This window comes from Rutidosis leptorrhynchoides, chromosome 9 (genome assembly GCF_046630445.1).
Source record: "Rutidosis leptorrhynchoides isolate AG116_Rl617_1_P2 chromosome 9, CSIRO_AGI_Rlap_v1, whole genome shotgun sequence".
Taxonomy (NCBI): domain Eukaryota; kingdom Viridiplantae; phylum Streptophyta; class Magnoliopsida; order Asterales; family Asteraceae; genus Rutidosis; species Rutidosis leptorrhynchoides.
In genome coordinates, this window is record NC_092341.1 from 311,567,221 (window position 1) to 311,578,482 (window position 11,262).

An 11,262-nucleotide genomic window follows, 5' to 3' on the forward strand; every position below is an offset into this window, starting at 1 on the left:
AAAAGTTAGGGGGTTAAGTTTGTGAAATTTGAAAAAAATATACGTATAAAGTGGGAGTTCGATTTGTATTTTAATAAAAGTTAGGGGGTTAAGTTTGTGAAAATTGAATGTTAGTAAAAAAGAAAGTTAGTAAAGTGGGGGTTCGATTTGTATTTTAATAAAAGTTAGGGGGTTAAGTTTGTGAAATTTAGGGAAAAATATACGTATAAAGTGGGGGTATGATTTGTATGTTAATAAAAATTAGGGGGTTAAGTTTGTGAAAAGTGTGAAAAGGAATAGTAATATTCATTTCGCCTTTGCCTTTTAGATATAGGTATATAATATATAATGAGACAATAAACAGAGTTGACTTTGAAGGGTTGCAAATGTTTGACCAAAATCAATACAACAAATAGTCCCCCTTTTTGTCAAGTGAACCATCTTCAAAAGTTGATGGATCACACCCTAGATACATAAAGGATCAAAACCAACCACCCACTATACAACTTGGCGACCAAAATTTAATTCTGTTCTTACCCTTCATATCTCTATCAACATTTATCAAAAAGAAAAAAGTCAACGGTCAGCTTTGCATTTTAAGAGTAAGGTCTTCTATGTCAATTGATTCCTTCACCATTTCAACATTCTTTTCACAAATATTCCCTTCTTTTTCACCATCAAAGCTAGCATGAACACTATATAGTAGGTATATTAGCACTACAATAGCCGAAAAGAATCCAAACCGAACATAAGAAGGCGAGTCAATATTTCCCAGTAAGAATATATTGAGAAAGATCGAAACGCATGGTATCCAAGGCATAAGTGGGACCCCCCAAAAGTCGGGTTTCCTTGCTTGTGGGACCATGCAATTAAAGAGTTGAACTAAACCCGGAGCGACTATAGAGCATGCACCAAGCATGAAACCTTTAGGTTTCCCTGGTGGTGCTAGCCACCATAGTAGGGTGAACATGATGCAAGTGAACGAAAAGCTTAAGAGGAACGACAATGTAGGCCACGAGCTCGGGGTCTCAACTGAGACGTAACGCCTGTAAATGACAGCATTGGAGACCATAAAGAACACGAAGAGTGTGCCGATGGAAACTAGGTTCAAGAGGACATGTAGATCCGTGAAAAGAGCTATTGCCGCTGTGAAAATTCCTAATGAGTATCAAAATGCAACAAATGTCAGAAAATGAGATAACTTGCTATAATGCTAGTAACAAGGGAAATCTATAATAACAATACTAGTCATAATAATACAAATAATACACTTAGGTCACTCATTATCGTGACAATCGATATCGACAATTTATTAATTGTGACACCAGTTACTATAAAACTCTATGCTTGAGATAGTCGGTTAAGGAAATGCAAAGTAGTCCTATATCGAAAACTGATAGAATATGTATGTATATAAATTTAGAAGAACTTTACTCTAGTATCAATTGATTTTAGGGTACTGTATAACTCATAAGATTATATAATATGACATTAAAACCCACTTATTAAAACATACACGCATACATTGAACACACACACGAATCACTACAATTAAAGTTTCCTTAAGATTATATAACAACACATCATATCAATTTAGGTCAAGTAGATGAAAAACCATTAAAAGAAAATTGTTTAATAACAAGACTTCATGATAAGGGAAGAGTCAAAGTCAAACATATGAGATCATTAAAAATATTTGGTTTCAAGCATGATTTAGTGGTTGTAAAAGAGAGAATTCACAAGACCCACGTGATGAAGATATGATAGGATAGGATTTATTTATGGGGCTCGTATTTTCAAATGGATACAACTTTAGAACATGATTCTTGAGAAGAAAAACAAGTCTTCATGAGACTGGACTTAGAGCATATGCTTGAGTAACGACTATTCCTCCAATCAAATATTTATTTCCCTTTTCAAGATGCTTATCTCCCATTTGCTAATTACTAACAAAAGTAACATACATATATAGTTTGTCACCATCATAAACAGGAATCTAATTTCCTCAACATTTATACTTACAATTTTTTTTAGTTAATTTTGATAATATTTCTTTGTATTTACTATAACCATTACAATATAGTCTAGAGATGGGTGAGTGATATCCTCATAAAAAGTTTTAAGTTTAAATCTTACTAACCACATATTTTATTGTGATCAAAGAAAAAGTAAAGGTGATTATAAAATAATCTGATTGAACCGACTATATCTAAATAAAAATATTTTGTCATTGCGTATCGAAAATTACATATTTTATCAATTTGTTCATATTTTCTAAGTTGGGAGGGTGCACCGACAATTAGTTAAATTTTGGGAAGGGGAGTGACATGTTGTTTTGTGCATTTTCTGACTACTTTTAAGGTAATAATGTAACACTGTATAGTGCATAGCCTTTGTTTTATTGTTATGAAAGTGCAAAGATAATACCTTTAATGTACTTTTTAAATACAAAAAATAATAAATTATTTATGACGGATCAATAAATACACAAAGTTTCAAGGTGATGATTATTATATGTCACAATACTCATAAAACTCAAATATGAACAAGACCATATGCTCCACAACCGAAACGGTTCATATGGGACCAATTTCCCATACGTACGGGCTAACTTTATAAAATTATTAATTTTGTTGAGTACCAAATTTATTTTATATATATAATATATGTTAAAATATTAGTGCAATCTAATTAAATGAATTCTATTGTCACAAGATATATCTTGTAGAGATTTTTGCATATCTCTAAAATATCTTGCATTTAATATAGAGATTTTGCATATCTCTAAGATATCTTGCATTTAATATAGAGATTATAGGATATCTCTTTTATATCTAAGCATTTAATGTTTCTTAGGTATAGTTAGTTTGCATTTATTATGCATTTAATATTTCTCTTGTATTTAAAGAGGTAGTATGTAACATTTAAAAATAAGAAAAACTATTTACAATACACTTCAAGTTTGTACATTCTTTGTTCATATTTTGTTTATTAAACTTCTATTCTAGCAAGTTATTAATTATTTTATGGTATCAGAGTTTGGTTATAAACTTGATTATAAGTTTAGTCCTAAGTTAAACTTTGTGTGCAATTACTCAAAGTGTAAACTAGTTTCTTGCTAATCATAAATGAAAGTCTCAAATGTAAACAATGGAGGTATGTTCAATGGTATGGAAAGACTTGTAGGCAACAACTACAAGTATTGGAAAATGTGTATGGAAGCTTATCTCCAAGGTCAAGAACTATGGGAACTTGTGGCCGGAAGCGATGCCATAATTCCCGTAGAAACTCTTGAGCAAGGCGAGTCACGAAGAAAATGGAAGATTAAGTGTGGGAATGCTCTCTTTGCGTTGAGGACATCAATTAGCAAAGAGTTCATAGAACACGTTCGTGATCTTAACTCGCCAAAGGAGGTTTGGGATACTCTTGAGAAACTCTTTACCAAGAAGAATACCGCACGGTTGCAATTCCTGGAAAAAGAGTTAGCAATCTCAAGACAAAAAGGTATGTCAGTTTCTGAATATTTCTTACGGGTGAAAACTCTTTGTTCTGAAATTTCAGAGATTGATACAAACGAGAAAATTAGTGAATCTCGGTTGCGAAGATATTTAATTCGTGGTTTGAAGAAAGAGTATGTTCCATTCATAACCTCTATACAAGGGTGGTCTACTCAACCTTCGGTTGAAGAATTAGAGAATTTGCTCTCTAATCAAGAAGCTTTGGCCAAGCAAATGGCTAAAGGATTTGAAAATGATGCGGTATTGTTTTCAAAAGGGAAGAACTTCAAGAAAGGTTATTCTAGCAAAGAAAAAGAAGAAGAGCAAACTAGTTACAAAAGTAACTATGAAAAGAAACCTCCCACATGTTACAAGTGCGGGAAGGTTGGTCACATCAAGAAATATTGTCGTTCTAAAGTCACAAAAGCAAACGTGGCTTGTTCAAGCAACGATGATGAAGTCAAATGGGAGCAATGTTTTACCGTTGATACGATTGTTAAGAAGAATCAATGGATTATTGATTCGGGTTGCTCTCATCATGTGACCGGTGATGGAACTCTTCTTCATGACGTTAGAGATTACAATCAAAATTGAGTTATAATCACGGCCGACAACTCAACTCATCCGGTTAAAAAGGAAGGAAATGCTATTATTGATGTTAATAATAATACTTTTACTTTGGAAGATGTTTATCTTGTTCCTAAATTGACCAAGAATCTAGTTTCGGTACCTCAAATTACCGAATCTAGAAAATATGTTCTTTTTGGTCCAATGGATGTGAAAGTCCTTGAGAATGTCAAGGAGATTGTGGGTGATGTTCTTTTTTTGTTTGTGTTGTCCGCAGGTGAGGCTTATGTGAAGAAAACAAGTCAAACCGACAACGGAGCTATTTGGCATGCTAGACTAGGACATGTGGGATATCAAATGTTGCAAAAGATATTCTCACATAAACTAGTTGATGGAATTCCTCAATTAAAGAATGTTCGTGAGGAAGTAATATGCCAAGGATGTCAATATGGAAAGTCACACCGACTTCCATATAAGAAGTCAACAAATCGAAAACAAGGTTTGCTTGACTTGATTCATACGGACTTGATGGGGCCAACAAAAACACCAAGTTATAGCGGTCATTGCTATGTCATGGTGTTAATTGATGACTATTCTCGGTTTACTTGGGTGAAATTCCTAAAGGAGAAAAGCGAAGCCTTATCAAAGTTCATAGAATTCAAAGAAGCGGTAGAATCAGAATTTGGGAGAAAGGTAAAAGCTCTTAGGAGTGATAATGGTGGAGAATTCATGTCACATGATTTCTTTACTTATTGTAAAACAAATGGTATTTCTCGCCAAATAACTTGTCCGGATACTCCACAACAAAATGGGGTTTCAGAAAGAAAAATTGCTTACCTTGTTTCAATATGCTTATCTTGGTTACATGACAAAGGGTTGCCTAGGGAGCTATGGGCGAAAGCACTTCAATGTGCTTGTCATGTGTCTAATAGGTTACCATCTTGGCCAGGTACAAAAAAATCATCTTTTGAGCTAGCTTATGGTGAAAAGCCTAATGTAAGCTATTTTAGGGTGTTTGGTTCTATTTGTTATGTTCATGTTCCAAAATCTAACCGAACCAAACTTGATCCAAAAGCTCGAAAGTGTATTTTTGTTGGTTATGATTCTCACAGGAAAGGTTGGAGGTGTATGGATCAAGAAACAAAGAAGTTTACCACTTTAAGAGATGTGGTATTTGAAGAATTATTTTCTCAATTTTCTGAATCAAGCAAAAATGGTGAAAAAAATAGAGATTACAAATTTATGTTTCCTATTTTCGACACTCAAGAAGAAAGTGAGAATGATGGTGTTTCTCAAAATCAAGAAGAGACGCCTATTGAAGAAGTACCAACTCAAGTTAGAAGGTCAAAAAGAGAAAAAAGACAACCAAAACATCTAAGTGACTATGAGGTGAACACAGTCACAACTTGTTTCTTTTCAGGGGGCTTAACTGAAGAACCAACATGTTATGAAGAAGCTAAAGATTCTCCGGATTGGAGAAAAGCAATGCAAGAGGAGATTGATGCATTGGAAAAGAATGAAACTTGGGAGCTTATCAAGAAACCGGAAGCATGTAAATCAGTTACTTGCAAATGGGTCTGCCATTTGAAGAAGAACTCGGATGGAACCATTAATAGGTTCAAGGCTCGGTTGGTGGCTCGTGGCTTTTGTCAAAGTTATGGGCTTGATTATGAGGAAACTTTTAGCCCCGTGGCTAAAATGGTAATGGTGAGAACAATAATCTCATTTGCGGCTTACAAAGGGTGGAAATTGTGGCAACTTGATGTGAAGAATGCTTTTCTATATGGAGAGTTTGATCGTGAGGTGTTCATGGAACAACCTATTGGGTTCATTTCAAATCAATTTCCAGAATATGTGTGCCGGTTGAAGAAAGCTCTTTATGGCTTGAAACAAGCTCCGAGAGCTTGGTACGGTAAGGTTGCACAATACCTTGTCTTTTGTGGTTTTAAGATTTCTGATGCGGATTCTAGTTTGTTTGTAAAGAAAGAACCAGGTTTTCATGTTTTGGTATTATTATATGTTGATGACATGATTATCACCGGAGGAAACGAGTCAGAAATCTCTCGTTTAAGTGATGATCTTTCGGTTCGTTTTGAAATGAAGAATCTGAGGGAGATTGGATGTTTTCTTGGCTTGGAAGTCGATAAATTAGAAAACGGGTACTTTATCTCTCAAAGGGGTTATGCAAGAAGTCTCTTGGAACGTTTCAACATGGGGGAGTCAAAGCCTATGACTACTCCAATGGAACCAAACCTCAAAATGAAGAAAGATCAAGGAAAAGAGCTCAAGGATGTGAAGTTGTTCCGACAAATGGTTGGGAGTTTGATCTATCTAACCATCACAAGGCCGGAAATTTCTTACTCGGTTGGCATTGTTTCTCAATTTATGCAATGTCCAACTAATGTTCATCTTGATGCAGCAAAAAGGATCCTTCGTTATGTGAAAGGATCAATGGGTCACGGTTTGTGGTACAAGAAGTGTGATGATGTTTTGTTAAATGGTTTCGTGGATGCAGATTGGATAGGAGACGCAAATGATCGCCATTCAACTTCGGGTTACTGTTTTAACATGGGTTCCGCGGTTATTTCATGGTGTAGCAAGAAGCAAGATGTTGTTGCTTTGTCTAGCACGAAAGCAGAATACATAGCTGCAACAATGGCGGCTCAAGAATGTATTTGGTTAAGAAGATTGATTGGTGACATACTTGAAAAAGTAGATTATGTTGTCAAATTGAAATGTGACAACGAAAGTGCAATCAAGCTTGCTTCGAATCCCGTGTTTCATGCCCGTGCTAAGCATATAGAAATGAGATATCATTTTATTCGTGAAAAGGTTCTTAGCGGAGAAATCGAGCTAGCAAACGTAAGGGCAAATGCTCAAGTAGCCGACATCTTTACTAAAGCTCTAATGAAAACCAAGTTTATGGAATTTCGAGAAACGTTGGGTTGGGAATTATTGATCGAGAGTTTGCACTAAGGGGGAGTGTTAAAATATTAGTGCATTCTAATTAAATGGATTCTATTGTCACAAGATATATCTTGTAGAGATTTTTGCATATCTCTAAGATATCTTGCATTTAATATAGAGATTTTGCATATCTCTAAGATATCTTGCATTTAATATAGAAATTATAGAATATCTCTTTTATATCTAGCATTTAATGTTTCTTAGGTATAGTTGGTTTGCATTTATTATGCATTTAATATTTCTCTTGTATTTAAAGAGGTAGTATGTAACATTTGAAAATAAAGAAAACCATTTACAATACACTTCAAGTTTGTACATTCTTTGTTCATATTTTGTTTACTAAACTTCTATTCTAGCAAGTTATTAATTATTTTAATATATACTCATGGATTTTATTTTTGCAAAATACGTTGTCATATTCATTTTTTAAATCTAGATGATGGTTTTAGTTAATCAACTACGTAACAAATCTAACCACTCTAAATTACAAATTCAATCTTTTTAGATATAAAATAATGAACATAAAAGCCAAGTAATGAAATTCTCAAGAATGTTAATGTTACTAGATTAAGGTTCGTTATTTAAATTTGTAATACATTTTCGCTGCAAGAGTTTACTTTGCAACTTATATACTGTTTACATTGAACCTATATATATAGACTATCATTATTTATTTATTTATTTATTTTAACAGCGATTGGGATCACCCGAGGGGGACTTTAACCACCCGTTGCGATCATCTCCCGTTTCGACTATGCCGATGCAGCGATAAACACCGCCCCCATCGCTGCCCGGGAGTAAACCTTGATACCGATCCAAGGGACGGCCAAGTAAAACCCCCCTCCCTTTTACCCCCCACCCCCAACGATATGGGAAAGGTGCCATGGGTGAATACTTCATGGCAGGGATGAAATTGTGTTTTTAATATGTCGCCAACGGCTGTCGAACTCCTGACCTCCCCTAAAGGAGGCATGACACCAACCGCTGGACCACATCACAATTTCTCATTATTTATTTGTCGATTTGTTGTACGTTTCTTCAAACATACAATAGAATGTGTATGTTCAATAGATGGAATTCATAGGTTCGATACATAACATAAACGAGATAAGTATATCTCACACACTATTAAATAAATTTATTATACACTTTGAAACATTAGACACTTAGATAAGTCGGTTAATATATTTCATAGAATGAAAATTTTACCTAAAAATACTGAAGCATTTACGGGCGTAGATGTCTTTGAATGAACTTTGGCGAACCACAGTGGTACCACACCAGACCTTCCGATTACACAAATATATCGAGCTTGACCCAACATTGCCACCAACAATGACGTTAGTATTCCAAAACTAGCCCCAACTCCTATCACATTAGTTACCCAACTAAATGCATTAGATTTTTCCATGAACGCGCCTGTAAATGGTGATTCTGGATTTATCTGCATGAGATAGAGAGATATGTATAAAACTTCTACTCCGTATTATTGTGTTCTAGAATCGACAATCTGACTTTTATCATACCAGAATAACTAAGTGAAACAAGATTACAAAAGATTTTTAATATCCAAAAAAGGTTCACCTATAAAAGGTACCAACAATAGTATTTCAAAATGTACAACTTAATTAGATTTAATTAAAATAGACATATGGCCTACGTTACAAAAAATCGATTGAGACAAGACAATTGTGCTTTTAGCCTTAAGCTAGACCAAAAAGTCCATCTCAAAAACCATGCTCACAAATGACCTTATCTACATATATTTGGCTTATAAGTACAGTAGTTATGACCATCCACTTGCCTTATCAAATACAGTAGATTATTAAGTTCCATGACAAAATTGCTAAATTGCTAGATTTATCATGCAAAGAGATAAAAAGTAAACATCATCCACAAAACATAGAAGGGTATTTCCGTCAATTTCACATTTTTCTTTGTCAAATATTTGATTATTTACTCGTTTACTTTATATCATATATCATATATTTAATTTTAATATATATATTATATTATTTATATTTAATACTTATATTGAAAATAATAAAATACATACCAGATCATATGGAAGAAGCATGGACATTGAAGCAGCCATCAAACAGTATAAAATGGTAACAAGAATAACCGAACCCGAAACCCCAATTGGTATATCCGTAACCGGGTTTTTAACTTCTTCAGCCAAAGTCGAAACGGCGTCGTATCCAATATAACTCACATAAACCAACGCAGCTCCATTAAATACCCCCGGTGCTCCAAACGGAAAAAACCCACCCGGTTTATTCGGATCCGATGCTTCCGTAAAATTCTTAACATCACCTTTCCAAAATCCCATTACTATCACAAATATTATAAATAAAATATGAACACCTGTCAACACCATGTTCAGTACTGAACTTTCCCGTGTACTGTATCATATCATTTAAAAAAAAAAGTATTATAATTATAATCTTGTAAAAAGTATTGTTTTATATTAAAGAATAAAAGTTTGTTAATTAATTGGGTAATGATATATCCAAAATTGTTTTTTACTACATTCATCACAATTGTGCATAGCATTAATAGATTATACAGTACAATATTTTTTTTAATGTATACTTTATGATGGATGTAGTAAAAAGGATGATATATCACTACCCTAATTAATTACCTGTAACAGATAACGAGAGTGAGAATCAAAATAATGAGGACCGCAATGATGTCGAGTTGGTTAAAACCGTTAGGAAGAAAAGAAACGGTTAATCTCCATTTGGATTCAGCTGAAACTCCGATTGCGGTTCCGATATACGTCGTAAAACTTCTCGCTGCGGCCGCGTTTGATAAAACATAATCCATTACTAGATTTGATCCGACTAAAAAAGCCGTAAATTCACCTACAACGTTTAAAATTAATATTCAGTTATCATGAAAGTAATAACAATATTTAATGTATATTGTGAAATTGCTGACGTGGAAAAAAAAAACCGTGAACGAACCAAAGGTGACACGGATGTAGCTAAAGGCGCCACCAGCAACGGGCATGTGAACGGCGAACTCGGTGTAACAAAATGCGGATAGGAGTGCGGCTAGCCCGGCAATGGCGTACGATAATATGACAGCTGGACCAGCTTTGTCGTGACTAGCGGTCCCACTAGTGACAAAAACACCTGCACCAACCATACCGCCTATACCGAAGCATATGAGATCGTACCAACGTAGATTTTCCCTCATATTGGGGCCAGACCGAGAGCGGATACGGCTAGTTTCTTCGAATGTGGTGGAGACTGAACCGGCTCGATGGATGAGCCGGTTCCGGGTTTCGGATAGGGCATTGATGTAGGATTTGAAGCTTGAAAATGAGGAGCCATTGTGGTCCATCACCCTTTGAGCTACTTAATGTGTGTGTAATTTATGGGCCACAAAGGAGAGCTTTTATAGGGATTATAACATAGAGGCTATGGGTGGGTTGGGCTGTGGAAATATTGTGTGGTCCCTATAATACATACCAAACTTTAGTTTAATGGGTGTTTTGTAATTTAGATTTAGATAACCATTGTATTATCTACATATTACATCATAAAAAAGGTATGTTGATTTAACATCCCACTACCATTCATGGAATCAACTAAGAAACTAGTTGTGATTTGAGATATTATAAATGTGTTTTTCTATTATTTTTTTACGAATCTATTTATTAAAAAAATGTGTTGAACGAATTTTTTCCATATAAGGAAATATTTCTTGTTCCGGTCGAATTGTTCTTGATATTGTTCAAGACTTGTGATAAAAGCTTACAACTACGGAATGACTACTGTTAGTTTGATTCTTGAAAAGATGTTATTGGTGTTGTTACCTGTGAGTTTCGTGTTATAAACAAGTCAAGGTCGTTCTAAGAAATGAATCGGAAGATAAGTCAAAAACTTTCTAAATAAAGAATCGGATGCAAATTGCAATCGTACTTTTGATATTCTAAGGGTTGTAACGCGCGGTGCCTAATTAGGCAAGCGTGGATCTACATTAGATGAATTCACTACTATAAAAAGGGAATAAGCACCCCTATAAGGAACCTCTTTTTAAAAAGGTATAAGAAAACCGATTCCAAAAATCAATAAAAACCTCTCTTTTTCTTTTTCGAGGTGGTAAAAAAATGGGTTTCTATACTTTACAATAGAAACCTCTTTTTACAAGAAACCGGTTTCTATCTTTATAAACCAATTTTTTTGAAAAACCTCTCATAGCTTATTATCAAGAAACCTCTTTTTTTGTAAAAATCTCT

At 34.5% G+C, this 11,262-nt stretch overlaps 1 protein-coding gene across 2 annotated transcripts; it reads right to left on the reverse strand.

The window, feature by feature from the left end:
- Positions 1-327: 327 nt before the first annotated feature.
- LOC139865852 (cationic amino acid transporter 6, chloroplastic-like) lies at positions 328-10,409 on the reverse strand. Of its 2 annotated transcripts, none has more exons than XM_071853957.1 (5): positions 9,983-10,409; positions 9,658-9,880; positions 9,067-9,415; positions 8,220-8,454; positions 328-1,137 (listed from the first exon to the last, which is right to left on the reverse strand). In XM_071853957.1, exons 1-5 carry the CDS (start codon positions 10,362-10,364, stop codon positions 563-565), a joined length of 1,764 nt encoding a protein of 587 aa, XP_071710058.1. In that variant the 5' UTR covers positions 10,365-10,409; the 3' UTR covers positions 328-562. The 2 variants fall into 2 exon arrangements, with proteins under 2 accessions (XP_071710058.1, XP_071710059.1); XM_071853958.1 differs by lacking the exon at positions 328-1,137 and adding an exon at positions 1,622-1,925 and having other exon boundaries at positions 9,983-10,408.
- Between the last annotated feature and the right edge of the window lie 853 nt (positions 10,410-11,262).

Coding starts and splice junctions, on each gene's coding strand:
- LOC139865852 (XM_071853957.1), bottom strand. CDS start 10,364: ATGGACCACAATGGCTCCTCATTTTCAAGCTTCAAATCCTACATCAAT. Junction 9,416..9,657: donor ACTCTCGTTATCTGTTACAG/GTAATTAATTAG, acceptor GATATGATACAG/TACACGGGAAAGTTCAGTAC. Junction 8,455..9,066: donor TGCTTCTTCCATATGATCTG/GTATGTATTTTA, acceptor TATCTCATGCAG/ATAAATCCAGAATCACCATT.